At 43.4% G+C, this 21778-nt stretch overlaps 2 protein-coding genes across 2 annotated transcripts; both read left to right on the top strand.

The window, feature by feature from the left end:
- Positions 1-3922: 3922 nt before the first annotated feature.
- LOC101754485 lies at positions 3923-7765 on the top strand. Its single transcript, XM_004986492.3, has 7 exons — positions 3923-4342; positions 5377-5473; positions 6382-6428; positions 6560-6616; positions 6932-7123; positions 7216-7248; positions 7335-7765. The coding sequence occupies exons 1-7, from the start codon at positions 4193-4195 to the stop codon at positions 7437-7439; spliced, it is 681 nt and encodes a 226-aa protein (XP_004986549.1). The 5' UTR covers positions 3923-4192; the 3' UTR covers positions 7440-7765.
- Positions 7766-16298: 8533 nt separating this feature from the next.
- LOC101779986 (protein GDAP2 homolog) lies at positions 16299-21478 on the top strand. The gene is made up of 14 exons (XM_004982944.3): positions 16299-16811; positions 16913-16990; positions 17110-17165; positions 17631-17750; positions 17886-17956; positions 18205-18298; positions 18374-18583; positions 19011-19262; positions 19399-19507; positions 20482-20549; positions 20649-20718; positions 20794-20868; positions 20953-21044; positions 21130-21478. Exons 1-14 carry the CDS (start codon positions 16458-16460, stop codon positions 21212-21214), a joined length of 1734 nt encoding a protein of 577 aa, XP_004983001.1. The 5' UTR covers positions 16299-16457; the 3' UTR covers positions 21215-21478.
- The last annotated feature ends 300 nt before the right edge of the window (positions 21479-21778 follow it).

Here is a 21778-nt window from a genome sequence, read left to right as displayed (position 1 = left end):
AGAAATAGATGCGGGAGCTCGGTAAATTTACGATAGCGAGATATTTCATCTACATGTTGTCACAAGTCTACATACACACACCTTTGGTGAGATTTCGCCAAAGTTGTGTCGTCTGACTTCGGGTGAAAAAAAGGCGAAATATGCACCCATATTTACAAAGGGGTGGGAGAAGTGCCAGATTTCACTAATGTTGCCGGAATGCGGCACACGGGGACGGTGCAGTGTACGGTGCCGTGAGTACGGCAAAACGATGTGCTCCAACAAAACAGTTAAGCAGGACGGCGTGCCCTGCGCGCGGTGCAGTGGATTGGACGTGCACACCTGTACTATGCACAAGTACATGTACGGGCGGCGCTGCACCTTGGAAATTGTTTGCCCCCGGGCACGCGGGCTGCGGTTCACTGTTCACCGCACGCACGTACCCAGTGTTAACTGTTGACGCGTCCTAGATTTTGTAGGCCAGCAGGTTCATGATGAAAGCCTAGCTATGAAAATGATTTGTGTTTCTAAAGCCTTAGTTCCCAAATTGGAAGTGGCAAAGTTTGCATTTTTACCATAAATACGCAACTGTAGCATTTCGTTTATATTTGTGAATTATTGTCCAAATATTGACTAATTAGGCTTAAAAGATTCGTCTCGCAAAGTACAACAAAACTGTACAATTAGTTTTTGATTTCGTCTACATTTAGTACTCCATGCATGTACTGCAAGTTTGATGTGATAGGGAATCTTCTTTTTGCATAGTGCCAAAGTTGGGATTTTGGGGGAACTAAACAGACCCTAAGTAAGAGGAGCATAAGCGCTCGTTTGGTGCCACTCGGCTCCGGCTCCGGCTCCAGCACTGTGTGCGGTAGGAGTGTCAGAGGGCTGGAGCCGGTGGAGCCAAAATTTGTGGTTCCACCAGCTCCTTACCGGTCTGTGAGGGGGAGGAGAGAGAAAACCAGTTCCCGTGAACAGTGTAGCTACAGTACATGAATAGTGACATGTCAGGTGGAGCCGGAGCCAGAGCCGGTAGGAGCTCCACCAAACTGACCTAAGAGCAATCCCAACCCAAGCTCCACATCATCTAAAAACTGGTACTAGACACTACTCTTCTAATGCAAACATCACTATTCCATACTTGAATTTAATACTACTCATCTCTCATTATGTCTTGGATGGTGTGTAGAAATTAGGTTTCATGCAAGACTTGGTTTGCTTCTCTTTCTTCATTTACACTCCCTTGCTACTACATCTTTTATTCTAGGTGGCAGCTCATTTAATTATATGAACACCATCCTAGTCATTAAGTTGGGACTGCCGTAGCCAATTAAACAATGCGTGTTTGTGAATCTCCAGGTCAAAGAGATCGAGGAAGAGAGAATAACTAGTCAAGACTTCTCATTAAGCCATTCTTAATGGGCATTTCATATTTGTGTTTCCAAGAATAAGAATACCATATAAGCAAGATGGCATGTAATTTATAGTTGAAATAGCTCCACACAATGCAAAGATTCATTGGTTGTCGTTTCCAAAGTTACATGCAAGACCTAAAATATATTAAAAATAATGTATACATGGTTTCATGGTGATGAGACTCATTTTACCTCTCTCTTCATCAATTCATTGTAACATCATCAAACACGCTGATGTGTCATTGCGATTTAATGAGAATGAAATGTTATAATAAATATTCAATGTTGTTATAATCTTCAGCAGACTAATCCCTGAACAATTAACGTACATCTTTTCCAGTTCTTTCCTTTTAATCTACATCTTTCTTTGCTTGAAGCTGAAGCTAATAATGGAGGATTTGCCGGAAGAGTGCAGCGGGAAAAAAAAACAAATCCGTGTCATTTGTAGCTATGATTAGCTTTAGAGCATACGATGATTGGGCGAATAGATTATCTCAGTTCGGTCTCATTCTAACACGTAAATCACGCCGACCCATACCGGTTGACAGGGAGCTAGGTCTATCAGTACACAGTGCCAAACTGTCCACCTACCTCTGGTGATCTGCATGCTGATAGGAAACCTAGCTATAGCTACCTTCTCCATCAGCTGTGTATTTCTTTGGGTCACAACTCACAAGCACGAACAACTCGATAACGCTAATGCACGCATGATGTCGATCGACGTGTCAGTGTATCTACCTGCGCCAGTGGCTTTTGCTTCAGAGAGGATGCATATATTCTCCGTCCACTTTGGGGGCACATCAAAAGAAAACAAAAGGAGGGTTGGAGAAGGATCACTGGTCGTCGTGGCTGACGCAATAATGAATCGAGCCTGTGTGCATGGGCTCTGTGTTACTGTAGAAGAAAGCGCCATGCTCGTTTAAGCATGATTTTGCTCGCTGTTCAAATTCAAGGTGTGTTTGTGTGTGTTTTGCTGACCTAAGCTATAAGCTAGCCACGCGCACATCGTTTGAACTACAAGTTTGTTTTTAAGCAAGAAAAGGTGCAACAGTTACCGTACTAACAAAAAAAATCTACTAATTTGATTATATGAGGGCCATTCTCAACTGTAGTTATTTCATTATTCATAGATGACGGGCCACGTTGATGATAAGAAATTGGAGTATAACTTTGTACCGTGTGTAGTGTGTTATACTTGTCATAATGCCATGCATCACCAGCATCGTTGTCTTTGTTATTATACCGTGCATATGAACCATTTCAATGCTTCGTGCTCCCTCCATTTTTATTTATAAGGCACACACGCTTATCAATTTAAACTTTGCTATTTTTACCAATAATTTGCCTATTAATTTTTTATTTTTAAATATAAATTTTATATGGTTGGATTTTTAATCAGATATACTCTACCATGATTATAATTTTATAACCATAAATAATATAAGATAAGATAAATGTTATTTGGAAAATCACGTCAAATCTTACCATACCTCGTAAACGGGAGTATATCCAATTGAGAAACCATCTCATTCACTATCCCTCCAAAGCCTTTATTACTCTTAGTTCATTCTCTAGCCCTTCCTCTATGATTAGTCACATCAACTTCTAAACTCCTTCTTTTTATAAAATGAGACATCTACTGAGTCGTCACTCGTAGATATATCATCACTCTTAAATTCATTCCACTTTCTAATGGATTAGACATATGTTAGTATAATTAATTAAACAACCTCTGAAGCTTATCTTTTGTGTACAATTGGATCAGCAAGCCATCTTTTTGCTCTTATTGTGTAGTACTGCACAACATATTTCAGCGCCCAAGAACCCAAGCGCTGCAAACCGGTTCCTGATTTACAGTACGACAGAGGCTCCCACAAGAACTGCTGGGCCAACTTAGCTACCAAGATCCAAATACATATGTAACTGGTACAACTTCTACTTTGAATTGTTCTTTTCTTTCTTCTTTCTGCAACATGTCTATCCAGAAGCTTATATTAACCATACCAGCCACTTCATTTTTATTTACTCCCACCGTAAACACTATACCTGCAACTACACCGTCTTTCCGCCATATCCACAATCCGTCACTACTATCGGTCTAGCAAGTTCCAAGACAATCCTTTTAATCTCAGCACCATCGAACCCTTCTAGAACAATAACCTCCACTAATGAACTGTTTCTTGTTCTTCTCTATTTAATTTACCCGTGATTGTAAACTTTTACATTTTAAGCATATGATAACTTTTTTATTTTCAAGCATATGATTGTTAGGAGGCACGCCCAACAAATAGCCAAATGCATTCTTCAAAACATTTTCTTAAAATAGCAGATCATTATGTTTTACTCAAAAGTTAGATTCTCTTTTTACCGTAATAAATTCATTTACATATCAAAATTATTTGAAAACATCTTAAAAAATAGAGAGTGACATCCGGATGTCACCCCCAGCCTATACTGGAGCTCAATTCCGCCCTCCCAACCCCCTCGTATATTAGCATATGGTTTCCTCCGTCCCATAGGCCGCAGCCGCCTTTGCTCTCGTCTGCCTCCGCCCTCATCCGCGCCTTCCTCTCGCCTCCGAGGCGGCTGGGCCTGCTCGGCAGCTCTTCGTTCCTCTCGTCTCCTCACCACCGCCCTCGTCGGGCCGCCCGTAATCGACGCACAGCTGCAGTAGGATCGATCCATCAACCCATCGATTCCTCTGCTTTCTTGCGCTCCCTTTGTCCTCTCCGTGTTGCTACTTTTGGCAAATTTTGATTTATCCACGGTTTCTTCACAGAGCATTTCCCTTGGCGCCGATGGAGCAGCCGGAGATTAGCTTTTGCTCGCCGGAGATGGAGCAGACGGGGCTGTTTTGGTTGCCGGTGGAGGAAGCGGAGCAGGGACTGGACGGCCTCCTCGGCGATCTGCAGCTCAGCCTCGCGAGCAGCACCGCCTGCGGACTCCAGGTAACGAGGATCGCCGCGGCGATTTCACTTTCCCAATGCTCGCCACGGTCACCAGCTGAATCTGGATGAAAAAGGTTGGATTTTTATGTTGTTGCTGGATGAATGCAACCAAACATCTCTCCTTCCCGTATCAAAGGCGCCCCCTTTCTACACATTTCTGTCTGCATTCGTGCTTCTTGGGTCACCTGTGGTTGGAAAAGCTCGCGTTTTTGTTAAACTGAAGTGGTGCACGGGCGGCCACCGCCGCACCGTCTGGTGAAGCCGGCGAGGGCGCTTGTGTGTTGCAAGGGTGGGTTCTGGGATGCGGTGAGGCCGACGAGGGCGAGGCCGGGGTTCAGGGCGGCGACGTGCGCCGCCGGAGCCATCAGGTGGCAGCGCGCGCGGGTGTGAGCGTTGCTTGTGCGGCCAGCGCGCGACGCGGCGACCCTGTCTTGCGCGGGGACAAACTCGAGGTTATCCTGCTTAATTTATTTCTTCTTGGCCTTTTTCTGCGTTTAATTTTCAGCTTGTCTCCCCAATCTGGTTTCTCTACGGCCACGGGGAACGAGTGAATTTTGTTTCTCGAATTGGAAGAGTGGAAATTAGTTTTAGTAAATCAACTTTTGGGAGAAAATTGTAGTTTTTTTTAACTTGCCGAATGACAGATCTCTGATTTTTCTTTCCCGAATCATAGGAATCTCCCAGATTCCTTTTTGTTTAAGACAACTTCTCTTCCACTGGGTTCCACCATTTATTGAACTACTAGTTGGGCAGAAATTTAACAGAGTTTGACTTCTTGGTAGGTCAACCTCCAATTCTTGAGAGCAGCTATCATCTCCAGATTACCGGCACATGTTCCACTGTTTATTTGCAAATGCGCATTCTACAGCCTATAAAGAGTTAAAACTGGAGATCCCACAGTGAAATTTCCTGGATAGTGTCGTCCTCATCGTTTGTTAAAGAAACAGATTCATGAGCCTCTAATCAATATGGTGTCAAATGCTGTCAAGCAAATGAACAGGGCAATCAATATTGATGTTATGTTTTTTTAACAGATGGAGAATTATCGAGCACGAGATGATGATGCCGTGTTGATCCTAAAACTTCTGGAAGAACCCAGAGATGAGGCAGACCTGGATGAATGGTTATCAGGTACACTGTTTAGTTATTACTGTCAATTCCCACTGTTTCTTACACATTTTTAGATTACGGAAAAATATTCCAACCTCAACACTCACAAGTGAGTGCCTGCAACCGTTAGGGAACATAAACAAAACGCGCTACTTAGACCACCTTATGCTTCCAAAGCGATGATTACAAGACTTTGAAAATGACAGACAAAACATGAAAAGACCCTAAGCCTTGATTCTGTTGCTGAATTTCCATCCGAAATTACTGAAAAGTTCCACGACGGGGACCTCCAATGTGCGGCCTCCCTTCTTTAGATTTAACCTCTCTTCCTCTTTAAAGAGCAGCGACCAACACGCGACCAACACCTGATCCAGTACGTCCCCTGAAGCTCTTAAATACTATATCATTTCTACTCAACCAAATAGCCCAAACAAGGGCCGCTGCACCTATTAAAACCTGATTTAACAAGGGCCGTTGCACCTATTAAAACCTGATTTCTAAGCTTCAAAGGAAACCTTTTAGGCCAAGAACCAAAAAGATCTGTTGTACAGGATGATGGTGAATGCCAAAAGAGATGTACACGGTATTCCAATGGAAATATGCCAGATGACACTCGAAAAATAGATATTGGATAGTCTCTTCGGAGTCACAGAAACAACATTTAGTACACCCCTGCCACTTTCTTTTAGCAAGGTTATCTTTTGTTAACACAACCCCTTTTTCAAATACCATAAAAACACTTTAATCTTAAGAGGAACTTTTAATTATCAAGCTATACACTTCGATGGTATGCCTTCACTTTGCATTAGGTCTGTATACAGAGAGCTCACTGTAAAGGTTCTGCTTTATTCAAATTCCAAAAAAACTGTTTCTTGAAACAGTTATACTATTTATGGCTTGGAATAACATTTATAGAGACTCTATTGCAGGTGGTTTACATGAATCTCCTTTACAGGACACAGTTAGCCATCATCAGGTATGATTATGGAATTTATCAAATAGATATTGATGTGTTTCACCAATCACTAAATCTTGGTACAAGTAGACTTTTAACCTGATAAAAACATGGATGGGACAAGGTATTGACAATCAGTTTCCTCATGACAGATGGAATGTAGGAGAAGTGGTCGAAGAGGAACGCGCAAGAGAAGGACATCTCCATGGGTACGCACAAGTTAATTTGCCAAGAGAATCCCTTTAATTCAACTAACAAAATAAGAAACGATTAGAAGATAAAAAAAACTTTGCTTCTGCGTACTGTTTCTTGAGGAAATTTATTGTTCTTCAAGATCAGAGAGAAAATAGACTAGTATAATTATTTCAGGAAGGAAACCAACTATTTATTTTTGTTCTAATAGCGTGTTTTACACATTTATTCTAATGTTTTCTATTGCACCCTCTTTGAGGTCAGATTCTTTTTTTAGTCTATCATCTATCAGGCTGAAAAAAATTCCATGACTATCTTTGGTTGTTTGACAGGACACATTGTTCTTCGGAGGAATACCTTTAAGAAGGGCCGGGAAATACATAACTAGAAAAAACAATAGCCATTGGACAGCTAAAGAAGTGAAGTTACTGGTACATGGTGTATCTAAATTTGGTGTAGGACGATGGAGCAAGCTGAAGAAGAAGTATTTCAAGACATCAGTTAGGACAGCAGTCAACCTTAAGGTGCAGTAGATTAGTGATACATTGCACCATATAGTAAATTCATTCACATGCTACTGGCTAATATCATACTCTTGTATTGTTTCATGGTTCAGGATAAGTGGCGAAATCTGTTGAGAGCATACCAGGTCAGGGTTTCATCTAATAAATAGGTAATCTTCTATCTTAAATTTCTAATACTAACCGCTAATTGCATTTCTTTAACTCAATTCAGAAAAACATACAAAAATATACACTGCTGGACCTGGAGCCACCATTGGTTGAACAAATCAGGAAGCTAGCTGTGAAACATCCGTATCCGAAACGAAGGCACAGTTAAGAACAACAGCTCAGTCATTGTATAGATCCTGGCATGGAGTTAGCGGCATCTAAAAGGGAAGGTAACAGTAGAAACTAGATTAGTAATTAAATGGAGGGAGGGTTTTTTAAGTAAACAGGCTCAATCTTTACTTTTGCCAAGTCTAAGGACCAAAATACCTCTCTGTAAAATTGTCCAGCTGTCCTAGACAAATTGCTTGACATCAGTTTTTTCAGAGGCCTAAGATCCATTTCAGTTCTTCCTTGCTCCTTGGTGCTTAAACACAGCAGGTGCACTGATCTGTGATCCTGTCAATCTCTGAATTTACACTTCTGTGAAAAAGTTTACATGCTCTTTATCTGGTTGCCATGACTTTCCATAGTCCATTACATGGTGCTGGAAAATCCAGTTGAGTTCCCAGCTCAAATTTTGGTTTGGTTAGGGTTGACAAAAAGCAAGAAAGTTACTGCTTCCAAAGAACTACTGGTTGCTGGAGTAGCACTGTTGGCCATGTCAGTAATAGATAGAAGTTTGCTGACCATATTTTTTCTAAGTTTCCGTTTGAATGCTGTTTGCTGTAAAAAAAAATAGGAATCAAATGGTGTGCAAGGTTCTATTCACGAAATTTTGGAAGAACTAGCAGAAATGCTCGTGCATTATTATGGGTCCTTACTTGCTCTCACGTTATTATTCGCTTCTTCCTAATATGTTGGCTTCGCTTCACAATATGTTGGTGCATTGTCCTTGGTAGTCATCTCTTTGCAAGTATAGTAGTAGAAGATATTTATGGATGGTTTGATGCCATCTGATTATTACGTGGGACCCACACATGGAAATAAAAAAAATTCACCACTTAACCTCCGCTCCATCCATTCATTCGATTTCCCCTGTACTCATCGTCATCCAGTCAGTCGCTACCTCATCGTCAATTGGTGCCACCTGCATCTTGCCCCATCCTCGCTGTCGCTCAAGCGCTGCGCATCTTGCCGCCCTTGCTGTTGCCTAGGCAAGTGCTCATCCTCCCCGTGTCTAGCCTCATTCACACTTCGAGCGCTAGGCAACAGCGCCTCTGGCCATCACGAGCAGGAGTGCGTTCTCCTCTTCTTGTTTCCATCCACCTCCCTTCTATAATCCACTCCAAATCGTTCCAATCAAGTGCAAAATCGAGCCCCAAATTGCTAGACGTGGATGCCTTAGTTCTGGATCTGAAGGGGATGGACATCATTGAGAGGGGGGTGTGAGGTCCTGGCATCCGTCCCTGTTTTGCGTTGCTTGCCAACTGCCGCTGCCCCTCCCCCCTCCCCCGGCGCCATGCCCTCGCTGGCACATGGCTCTACTTAGTTGACTGCAAGGAGGCACTCGGCTCCTTATTTCCTTTTCCCTTCCTCCTCTCTCCTTCACCCTTAGGTCCAGGTGGCAGGTAGGGCGTGCAGCCTGAGGGAGCAGCTGCTCGCCAGGGCGAGCGGCAGTAGTGCGTGGTGAGCGTGGGGAGGGTTGGCCACGCGAGCGACAGAGCGGTGGCGCGCGTCCCACGCTGCCGCCAGCAAGCCCGCTGTGTGGGCGGGATAAAAGAACAGGAGCAAAGGCTGGACCTCGGGTCAATTGCAGTAAAGTTTGGGGACCTTTTTGCAATATTGTCAAAACATATTCCAAGGACTGCGGGTTGGTTACGAAAAAGTTAAGGGACTTTTTGCAAAACAACCACGATGGTTGGAAAAAACACCCACACTTTAATATTAGGTGGAGATTAACCAACCACTATGAAAATAAAATGCTTCATGGTAATTTTCACGGTTGCAGATTGGCACCTTAGAAATTAAAGTACAGTAAAATCCATCTTTTGAAAGATATCCTGAATCGTCCACCAATTTTACAATTTGGAGAGCAATCCTACAGCAGGGCATGAATCTTGAAAGGATGAACTTTGTTTTCCTTCCTTTTTAGTTTTTTTATTCTACTTGATACCTTTTGGAAGGGTTGCAATCATTTTGTATTTTATATAGTACTCCGTATACAACACTGCCTTCTTCTCCAAGAGTTATCCTGCAACAGAAGTAATTTGAACTCTGAAGTGTTCTCTCTGTGCTGCATTGTTTTTACAGTTTAGGTCCACGTGTGCACTGTGCACGAAAGTTATACTCTGATAAAGTTTGTCCAGCCTCTGCCCCTTGTGCCTCAAATGTTCATGTTGATGCTACTTTTCACGCTCATTTTGCATGGATGTTGCTCAGTCCTCTCCTCAAGAGATTTGAAATCTCAAGTTTCTCCATGAAGCAGCACATGAAACAGAAAATTCTGAATGCTGAACTGTGTGACAGACAAATGCAGCTTTTTGCGCTGGTTCGTCCTGAACAATTGAATATGAACATATCAAGCACGAGTGGTCCACTGTCGTTTACAAATTCCGTGCACATTTGATAACTGGAGATGCTCTGAAGTCTGAACATATGGATCAGGCTTACAAGGTCAAACAAAAATCTGAACAGAACAATACCACCGCGCAAAACAGGTATTTTTGGATCCACGCCAACAGCAGGTCAGCAGCTCTGCCCTCCGTTGATTTGCATAATAGCGCAGGCAGTACACCACTGAGCAATCTGAAACCTGGGAGCTATCCTGACAACAACATACCTGAAGACTCTGGATTCTGGAACATTGAACAACTTCGGCCTGAAACAATCCTGACACCGCTGCTGAACTCCCATCAACTGAACACACGAGTTACCGCTGTCCACTGCACCATTGATGAAGTAGCAACACTGATTTCAGGTTCGCACACAGAGGAAGCAATCTTGAACAGTACACACTTCGGCAGGTACAGCTCTGGCTCTGGCCAGTACGGATACAACCCTGATCGATCTGATGGAGGGGCGCGCGTGCATTCTCGCAGATGCAAAAATGGCCAATTCCACCCAGGCAAGTGCTGCAATTCGGCGCCAAGACCCCGGAGCCTCAGTAGCAGGTAAGGAATTCTTCAGGACCCCTCTGCCTCACTGCCAGTGCCAGCACTGCATCAGGTAGGCAATCCGACCTTCTCTGAAATTCCCCGCACGGCGACTCGGCGAGCAAGGAGGTAGGGGACGGCGAGACGCCCGGAGGCGCGGGCTCGGCAAGTCCCAGAAACCAGCGCGGCGGCGAGGAGGGTGGGCATGCCTCGCCTTCGGACCTGCGCCGCAGCCATTGCCGGGCATAGTACCGTTGGCACTTTGCTGCTGCCGCCTCGTCCCTCCTCGCTAGTTGATATCGGTCGATCGATCGATCTCGATCGGGGGCGGCTTGGTTGCCGTCGCCGCCGCGGCCGTCGCCCTCCGCCCCACCCCCACGATGGTACAGTCGTCAATGCCTAGCGCCCACCGTCGGCCGCCCTTTCTTGGATGACCCTTTTCTCCTGTGGGCCGCAGCAGGCCGCAGTGTTCGAGTCGGACTGGGCCTCTTCCGGTCCGTCAGCCTAGTATTTTGTTGGGCTCTTTGGTTACTTCCGAGTTTGGGCTGGGGGTCCATTTGCAGGCGTTCTGTCTGAGAGCCGCTGCTGAGTGTGAGAGTAAGGGGACAGCCTGATTCACTATTGGGCCAGGCCGAAAGCATTCCAGGCTTGGGCTTTTTCCTGGAGCCGCCTGGATTCACCGTGTCGTCTACTGCCATTGATTTTCGTATCTATCTTCCCTGGGAAAACCAGCTTAACAATGTTCACGGTTCGTGCAAGCTGAGATGACACGAGCGGTTAAGGAAGCAAAGTTGGCATACGGGCGTAGTTACTTAGATTTAGTTGGGTCACATGTCCCCCGCGTGACAGATTGCGCGAAAGAAAATCGGAATGAAATATGAAATCAATTTCCCCAAATCGTGAAACGTCTTTTGATATCCGTTTGAACTTCAAGATTTTAATTGTACTACCTCAAAAAAATTTAAAAAACAAGGCTCGCTCAACATTTCACACGTAGTACTAACTCAACGTTTTCACATGTGATGTTAAAAGTAGATTTTGAAAATGTTGAACTATGTATTGAGGAGTATTGCACAGTTGAACAGAGTATTCAAAATGTTGAATGCATGGATACAAACATAAAATAGTAAAAAAAAATTCTACTAATAAATGTTGAACAGCGTATGGGGGCTTGATTGTCTGGGTCTTCATGGTCTCTATTGCCATTCTGCTTAAAAACATGTAGATGGGATTCAGTATATTGTGCTTAGATAGGTTGATCGAAGATGATCGTGCTCATCCTCTCGAAAAGAAACGACAGACAGACATGCTAAATCCTTCGGTCGTTGAGCCATCTCATCTCTCCAACAGTCGAACTGCCTGCATTGGACTGCGACGCCCAGGCATGGTCATCATCAAGCAACACATGCGTTGCTCTCGCTTGCCTTTGCTTTGCTCAACATGTCGCCCAGCTCAGAGAGAGAGATGAGCTGATCCCCCGTCAACAAACTGTTGGCCAGATTCGATCCAAAGAATTACGGACACGGATCCCGCGGGCGCCTAGGCCCATCCCGTCTCGGACTCGCTTGCTTGTCCTCTCGTGGGCTCGATCCGGCCCGAGCCGAACTTCCCTTCCTATTCAATCATCTCCCACCAGAAGGGGCCCACACGTCGTGGTCCACGGGGCCGGATCCACCACGCGACGCGACGACCCAGGTGTACAAACACGCGTGCTCGTAGGAGGATTTTTTTATTTAATCTTTTTTTAATCTAAAATTTTATAAATAAGCCCTCCTGATAAAATAGCCATTTTGGTCACGCCAAACTCTATGGCATGACTAATAATTGAGTCACACACCACATGCAATGACATGACCAATATAACATTATAGTATAAATAAAAATTGAGTATAGTATGGAGCTGGGTTGGCTAAAAGCACAGGGCGTGACCAGCTCTTTGAGCTGCTAGCTGCCTACGTGCTCCTAAGTGCATAAAAATACATATCACTTTGCCTATTTGATTCCTCCATTTTAATTAGCTAATGGCTTTCTAAATTCGCTAAACTCAACAAGTATATTCTATAGAGTGCATACGTTCCATTTTAAGTGTTTGCACTCCAAAACATGGTGTGGAAATTTAGAAATACGTTCCAATAAGCCAAAATAAGCTGTAGCCGGCTGTTCAGCCGTTTTTTTTACTTCTCTCTGTAAACTGTTCAAACAGTAAAAAAAAGCCGGATACGACTTATTTGTAGCCCAGCCGAACACAGCTCTAAATAGGCTAAGTGTTATTAGTTGTACCTATAGAGATCAAAACCAAGTAACCACCATGTTCCACGGCTCTAGTGCATGTCGTTTGTGTCATCTGTAGACATCTCACGGTGTTTGTTTGCTTTTTTCGTTTATTTTATTAGGGGATTATTTTGTGCTCTTAACTCAGAAGGAAATCATATTTATTACTTGTGAATCGTAGTTAAGTAAATTGTGATTTGTTAGTGTGAACCATGTGTGTTTTTGAACGGTTGTTGCTGGTTCGTACTGGGAAACAAAATTGATGTGGTCGAACTGGACCGAATCAAGCCAAACTAGCTTTTTTGCTCGTTTCTTAACAAGCCGAATGGAGCTAGCTCGTTTAGACAACAAGCCGCATAGAGTTGAGCCGTTGAAGAGTATCTTGGCCCCCTTAAGTGGGTTTTAGTGAATTAATGACACAAACTTAAGTATCTAATAAAGTTTCAAGTGCCTAAGTAGGTTTAAAAGGATTATTGGACATGGAGCACTTATGATTGATCCCTCAAAAGGAAATGAATAGATAAACGACATACTTTGAAGACTAAATTTATTTTCAGTTTGAATTTGAGTTTAGGAATGCCGCACTATTAAGAGGGATGCGTAATCTTTGGTCTTTACGTTGAAAAAAGATGCTCAAGATGACCTAACAAACTTATGAGAGGTACCTTTGCATCTGCATATCACATGGGGATACTTAGATTGGTGTTAACTTGAGAGCCTCGAATTTTTTCGAAAAATCTTCCGGAATATTCCGGAGTTTGCAGAGTTTCCGTACCGGAGGTCCAGAAAACATAGATTGGTGCTAACTTGAGAGTTCCGGATTTTTCCGAAAAATCTTCCGGAATATTCCGGAGTTTACAGAGTTTCCGTAGGAGTTCCAGAGGTCCGGAAAACATAGATTGATCCTAACTTGAGAGTTTCGGATTTTTCCCAAAAATCTTTCGGAATATTCCAAAGTTTGCACAGTTTCTGTAGGAGTTCTGGAGGTCCAGAGTTTTCCAGAAGAATCTGAAGGTTCCAGAAGCCTGAAAAAAGTTCTGAAACTTAACCCCCAATGGCTAGTTTCGGGATGAAGGGGTATAAATACCCTCTCCCACAGTCTCTCTCTCAACCTCACACTGACCTGAGCTGTTTAGAAACATTCAAAGCCCCTCTTTACTCCCCTCTTGGCCTTTAGTTGAATATTTGGTGGGGGATTTAAGGAGAGATTCAAGGGAGAGCAAGGGAGAATGCTAGTGAGCTGATTTCCAATCTCTTGAGCACCTTGTTCTTTGTCAAGCCAATGGTTCCGCATTTATTACTCTTGGAGCTTCAAGCTCCTAGCCAGCTAGGCATTGCCCATGGAGCATCCAAGGAGTGTGGCTACCCACCGGAAGTTTGTATTACCCCGACGATTGAGTATGTGACTCTAGCTTGATCTTTGTGGTCGCTACAGGGAGGAAAGTGGCTTAGTAGTGAAAAACCCACCCTTTGTGGGTCCTTAATGGAGACGTAGGCTTCAAGGTGTGAAGCTGAACTCCGAGAAATAAATCCTTATGTCTCTTGTGCTTGTTGTTCTTAAATTCGTTCATTTTTCAAGCATATAACATATTTCTAGAGTTTGTACTCGATCTACATTTCTAGCAAGTTTCCAGCTGTTCTATCTTGTGCCAAAGGCCTAAAATAACCTGTTGCTTAACTTATATTCGGTGATTTATATTTTGGCAAGTATTTCATAAGTTTGCACTTTAAATCTTCTAATCTTCGGAAAATCCTTGGAAAATCCGAAGATTTCTCCGAACATTCTGTAAGTTGCGATTCCGGAAGTCGCTGATAAAATTATTCAAAGTTGTAAATATTTTCAGGCTCTATTCGACATCCTAGATCCTTTTAGCTGAGTCTGCTCGTTAACCAACCGCATGTCCAGACGCATGCCGCACATACACGTATGTCAAGCAAACATCGTCCAAGCTCTCGCTATCTATCTCAGGTGACGGCTACAACTTAGGCAGCAGATTGGATTCCTTGAGCTCGAGTGCATGAGAGGTTTACAGCGGGGTGCTTGTAAGCGTGCATGGTTGTGTTGTGTTGTGTGTGTGTGTCCGTGGCGGCTATCCCGTTCATCAACCCTGTTGCAGGGGAAAGGGCGTGCGACGTGCACCCCTCCACGCACAAGAGTTGGCATGCAACCGCTCGATCAACGGCCGCTGCCATGCGGTTGGGGCTGCGCTTCCCAACCTCCCGCCAAGAGGTCGAGTAGCCTTCTCTGGCTGGTGCTTGTACCGGGACCCCCTGTGGGCCACGTCCTAGACGTGGGCTGGTGTTGTGGCGGGCGAGACTGTACCGCCCAACCCTTGACGCGGACGCGTCGATGGGCAAGTGCGCTAGGGTCACGCTCCTAGCGCGTCGTACCGGTCATGATGGCTCCCTTCCTCGAGGCCACGTGGGATCGGTCCTTTGGGTGAGGCGTCAGAGGGAGGTCCACCTAGGGAGGTCGGAGGGGTGCCACATGTCCCATCCATCCCTGAGGTCAGAGAGCGGGCTGTCAGGAGTCGCTCCCCTGGGGTACTTATGGCACAGGTACCCATCACAATGACATGTGGGTCCCACCTCCATTATTTATGGAAGATGTAGGTTAAATTTTTGTGTGAGCACTAAGATATCAAGACCCCTTCTGGAAATCTTCATAATTACGTGTGTTAGTTTCTCTGAATCAGCAGCTCTCTGAATCACCAGCTATAAAAACATTAACTCGAAATAATATCAAAGCAATAATTTACTATGACATGATGATGATGCTATCGTCATGAGGTTTCCGCAATAAAGCCACCAATAACTCATATGTTCCACCCACATTATATCCACGCTAGCTCCATATTGTATATGGATGACAACAACCAACACAACTTAATTGGAGGGTATGTGCCAATCTTATTTCTTATCTTCTTTTGTTTTCACGAAGTAAGCTCATGATTAAAATCTTCAGTATCGATAAACTCCTTCCTAAGACCCCTCAATTTTAGTCAGAACTAGAGTTCATCTGTAGGGACAATCAATAACACCTAGCCTATTCTGAAAATTAGATTCTTCATTTTCTACACCATATTTTAAAGTGAAAACATGCACACTATATGTTTTACTTGCCAAGTTTAAGTTTAAGTTTGAAAAATTTAAAAGATCATTAACTAGTTAAAACAGAGAACCGAGCCAGCAACCTAGCTATTGTCTGTCATGCCAGAATGCATGGCGTGACTCCTTTGTGAGTCACGCCAAGGTGGCGCCACCTCATTGGACATGTCCGCATCACGTGAAAATCAATTTTGTGTTACACCAACGTGATATTTTAGTCACATCATTGTATGTGGCGCGACCCAAATATTAGTCACGACATAGAGCTTGGTGTGATAAAAGGATTACTTCTTGACATATGGATCGGGAGGGGCTAGCTATAAAATTTTAGATTAAAGGGTTAAAATTAAAACAAATTCCCGTAGTAGGGGTGTACGAAGCCAGCACGGCTTCGACTCGCACACCGAACGGCGCCACGCCGGTCGCCCAGCTACGCGTACGCGCGCAGCGACCCCCCAGAAGAGGAGCCCATCCCTGACACGGTGGGCCTGTGACGCTTCATGGACCCACGTGTCAGCCTCAAGCAAACATAAACCCGTCCTCCTCGCCCCGTTCGTGCCCATCTCCATCTCTGGCACACCTGACACACACACCTCCTCGCGTCGCGTCCACCGCTGGCTTAACGGCCTGCCTGACCACTCCTCCTCCTCCCCGCCGCCGCTTCCGCCTCCACGCCTACCCGCTGCTGATCGCGTGTCCACCCCGCCTCCGTCCCCATGCTGCCGCGCTCGCCGCCGTCCGCCGCGGCGGGCGCCATGGTGCCCGGCGTTGGCGGCGTCGAACCGGCCGTGACGCTGGACCGGGTGCCGCGCTGGAGCGACCCCGACCAGCGCATCTTCCCCTCGGCCTCCGACGAAACCTCCTCCGCGGAGGGCGGCGGATCCGAGCCGCCCGTCGCGTCCGGCTTCCTCTCCTTCTCCGACCCGCTCACCGGCGACGGCGCCGGCGGCGGTGGCCGCGGCGGCGCCTCGCGGTTCCCCGTCGACCAGGAGATCAACTCCAGGATCTACCTGTGGCGAGGGCACCCCTGGAACCTCGAGGTCGACGCCGTCGTCAATTCCACCAACGAGGTTCGCGATTCCTGACCCCCATCCTCTTAGCAGTGCTGGGAATTGAGCTGAATTACGGTGCTGAAGCTCCTTTTTTTTTGTTGCTCTGGGTTTTCGTGCAGAGCTTGGACGAGGCGCACAGTAGTCCTGGCCTGCACGCTGCAGCAGGGTCAGGGCTCGCGGAGGAATGCGCCACCTTGGTACTGTTTCGAATTCTTCTTATTCCACTTCACAAGTTTAGGCGACAAGTTTGCTCAAGCTTAATTGTGCTGGTAGAGACTTTAAGTATCATCTGTCCATTGGTCTACCTTTTTTGCAGGGCGGGTGCCGGACAGGGATGGCAAAGATGACTAATGCCTATGATCTTCCTGCAAGGTACAAGTTGACAACATCAATTTATTCTGTGCTTTCACACCATGAGAACTGTGGCCCTTAAGCTAGACGAGTGAGTGCTACTGCCTAGTTTGATTAGAAGTTCCCAACTTGATTTTCTGCAAATCTCAGACCATGAGGGACAGCACAGGCATTTTTTTCTTATGGAATCACATAGGATCCTGATAAAAAGACAACTTCTTTTTTGTCCTGTGTTGTATCACCCATTTGCATGGCCCCTACTCTGGAGATTCATATCTCTTTCTACTTTGTTATATTACAAGCACTGTTGTTGAACCATAATTCAAACTGGCACAATAGTTTCTTCGAAAATACGCTAATAAGTTAAAGTTTAGTAAAAGTTAGTTGTGCTGAAGCTAGTTGTTGAATACTCACATTCATTATACTGTTCTTTGGTTTTTTGCATTTTCAGTTATGCTAAGATGCATGTTTCAATTGATTATACAGGAAGGTTATCCATACTGTGGGCCCCAAATATGCTGTCAAGTATCACACAGCTGCCGAGAATGCACTTAGTCACTGTTACCGGTCCTGTTTGGAACTGCTTATTGAGAATGGTCTTGAAAGGTACATGTCAAATCATGATTCTTGGATCATATTATTAATTTTAATTTAACTGATGTTAAATTGTTGCTTTTCACGTTTTAAACTTTCCGGATTTTAATTTTATTAATAATTTTGTTTCATTTCTTATTTCGTTAGCATCGCAATGGGTTGCATATACACAGAAGCTAAAAACTACCCTCGTGAACCAGCTGCTCATGTGGCAATAAGTGAGTTCTTTTAATATTTGTTTACTCTCTCTTTACTTGTGCTATGAAATATTTCTTATGTGTCAATGGGAATATTCGATCTGTAAATTTGGAGGCTCCCTTTGATACTAACGACTTCCAGTCAAAAGGGAAACTTTCGACATCCCTCACACTTCTTACTCCTGTGTAGAGGATGAAGCAGTGAGTGGTAGAAAGTGGAAAGTATAAAAAAAAGTTTCATGTTTACTGAATTCATTTTTGCCCTGCAGGAACTGTTAGACGTTTTCTGGAGAAGCAAAAAGGCAATATAGCTGGTGTTGTGTTTTGTACTACATCTTCATCTGACACAGAGATATACAAACGGTACTTAAACTGAAACCTAGAAGTTGCATTATATTTTGTTCATATGCGCTGATTATAAGCAGTTAAGCACTGCAGATTGCTCCCTCTATATTTCCCTCGGGACAAGCAGGAGGAAGAAATTGCGGTATCAAAACTCCCAGCTGATGTCGGGGATGAGAATGGTGAAACAGTAATTGATGAAAGGAAAATAAGAATAAGACCTTTGCCTGCTGGTGTGGTAGACAGAACAGTGACTGCAGCACCTATAGATCTTCCTCTTTCTGATTCTGGATCGGCATTGAAGAGGTAAACTTTCAAAAGTTTTTACTTCAGTTTATAAAAATTCAAATATGTTTTTATTTTGTGATAGCGATATACAGTTTATACAATATAATCTCAAGACAGTAATATGCTATAGTCACGGTACCTGATCCTGATCTCAGTATATCCTTTTTCTCTCTCTCTTAGTAGGATACTCCATTGCGCAGATCAATTTATCTAAGTCTCTATTATTGTTGTTTATAGGGGAAAAAAATCCTTTTATACTTGCTGAGACAATTGTGCCTTTTCTAGTAGATCCTTTCCCCATCTAAATAATTTGTTCCAGTTTCTTTGTCTCATTCTTTGCTCTACAAGACTCCTTGTATCAATTACTATTGTAAATATTTGATCTTCAAATAGTTGGTGTTTATGTGTGATGTTCGTCAACTCATTTTTACTTGGTTTGAAACAGGGCTTCTTTCAAATTGGATTCATATTTGGATCCTTCGTTTATGTCAATAATTAAAGATCCAGATCTGCGGCGCAGGGAGCAGTGGGAAAAGTCTGCTCAAGCTCAAAAGGGGTTTAATTATGCTAGGTTACTTGGATATGGTGATCTTGGTTGTCCTTCATTATCTGCAGCAGAGGAATATTCACTTCATTCACGATACCTTGCTAAAGCGAATTCTCTGAATCTTTCAGAGATTGCTGAAATGAAAATAATGTATGTAGGTTTCCCAAGTTATGGTTTTATACTTCTATTTCATTGTGCTTAATAATGTTTGTATCTCTGCATGGTTTATTGACATGCATTCTAGTGTCTTCACTGCCATTAATCTGATGTTCTCAATGAACTGCAGCTATCGTGGTGGAGTTGATATTGAAGGACGCCCGGTTATGGTGGTTGTTGGTGCGCACTTTCTTCTTCGTTGCCTTGATCTTGAACGGTTTGTTCTGCATGTAGTGAAGGTAATTGATATAATACATCTCTGGCAAAAGTTATGCTACTATAGCGCATGTTTTTTGCGCCGACTGTAATGTATCTTAATGTAGATGCCCAGAAGTCTTGGGATGGAACTTTCTATAGGACAATTCCTTATTTCCCATTGAAGAAAATTGCAATCCCTTAGGTTTTTTGTTATCACTGAGCAATGAGCATTATGGCATCGCTTAAATTAGGAATTCTTGTTTTTTCTCGAACAAATTAGGAATTCTTGTCTCCAGTCTATTTTGTTCTTGGCAAGTCTAGTGTACCATGCTGTCCATACACATGTAGCTCAATCTCAAAGTGGGAATGAAATTATCGGCTGTGTCTGAGTTTAAAAAAAAGACTAAATCAGCTTTGACATATTGCTCACTGGACATTGTGTAGTTTAGTGATATAGGTCAAAAAAATTGGTTCACACGGGTACCTATTTTCACTCTGTTTTTTTCTTGGCATGTCTAGAATACTGTCCACATTGGCGTGGATTGAGAATAAAATAATTACTCTGTTGGTGCTAGGACATGTAACCTTTCATTTAAACTCAATTTTTTTTAAATGGTCTGAACCCAAGTAATACAGGCATTTTATATGAAACCACTCCTGTCAAAATTATATGAATTTGAGGAATGATCTTTTACAGCAGAAACCAAAGAAGTGGAGATGGCCTCTGGATATTTCAGGGCATTTAGTTATTTATAGGGAGTACTCATTGCAAATGTGAAACTGAAAGTTTCTTGCTCTTTGCTTTTTAATAATTTTAACGACTTCCACTATCCCCGTTAGAGCATGCATATATATTGCTTATCTTGCTCTTTGCTTTTGATAATTTGAATAACTCCCACTATCCCAATTAGGGCATGTATATATATGTATTGCTTAACTCTCTTGTACATCTTGTTTTGTTTTTTTTCCACTAAGTTAATTCTGAAAAGTTGTGTTATTATCTTTCTCTTCATAGGAGTTTGAACCTTTGATTCAGAAGCCATATACAATTGTATACTTGCACTCTGCAGCATCATTACAACCGTAAGAGTGAAGTGTCTGATAAATATGTTCTGAAGAAATTGCTTATTATTTGCTTTAAACTCAAAATGTAAAAAAGGGAACATCTTGTTGAATTTCCAGGCAACCAGATTTAGGATTCATGAAGCGATTACAACAAATACTTGGACGGAAACATCAGCGCAACCTTCATGTTAGTATCTTGTTTTTGTATCAAATTCATCCTATAAACAGGTTCATTCTTCTAACAGTGTTCAACTGCAAACAGGCGATTTATGTTCTCCACCCAACATTGGGATTGAGAACAGCTGTTTTGGCAATGCAGATGTTTGTAGATGGAGAGGTAACTCCTAGTTCAGACTAATGACTTTTCTAGTGCTTCTTTTAACTGTGCAGCATGAGATCTTAGAATCCTGTTGTCCCCTAGGTCTGGAAGAAAGTTGTATATGTGGATAGGCTTGTTCAGCTGTTCAGATACGTACCACGCGAGCAACTTACAATTCCCGATTTTGTCTTTCAGTAAGTAGCCTTGCTCAATACCTTCAGGTCTTGGCACATTCGCATACAAACTGGAAAAGGATGCGGTACTTACTTATTCCTGCAGGCATGATCTGGAGGTGAATGGCGGGAAGGGCCTAATCGTTGACCCAAGAACTAAGCACATTTATCAGAGGGCGTCCAGTTCATGATGGTAACAGTTCTGAGGACCAAAGTTCATTAGTTCTTGCACTGTACCATTCTGATGTTTGCTTCTTGTAACTTTATTCCATGTTGATGTTTCTTTCTGTATCTAGTTAAGTTGGTCTATTCCATTCGTTCGTTCTTCTGCCTTCCCATCTGTATATGTTGATTTGTATAACTGAATAAAAGTGGTCTCTAGTCTAGATGATCAATTTTCACTCAGCCTGTACAAAATTTGGCCACCTGAAATAGAAGTTTATTTCAATGCTTCACCATTTATATTTCATTTCTGCACATAAGTACTGATTCGTCAAATTTTAAAAAGTGATTCGACTGGAGGCACTCTTGTTGGTGCTAGTATGAAGATAGACTTCTGGTCCCTAACAGGCATTCACTAATTGCCTTGTTTAGTGCTTACGCTACAGATTACAAAGCCATTGAAATCAGCCTTCTCAATCTTTTGAATAGATAAATCCCCAAACATGAACTACTTGTCAGTGAAGGTTAATTTTCTTCATCTGCATCGAGGGTATGTTGTTGCTTGTTGGAGACTAAGCATGGCATAGTAGGCA

This window comes from Setaria italica, chromosome IX (genome assembly GCF_000263155.2).
Source record: "Setaria italica strain Yugu1 chromosome IX, Setaria_italica_v2.0, whole genome shotgun sequence".
Lineage (NCBI taxonomy): Eukaryota > Viridiplantae > Streptophyta > Magnoliopsida > Poales > Poaceae > Setaria > Setaria italica.
This window is presented reverse-complemented; position numbering and strand designations above follow the sequence as displayed.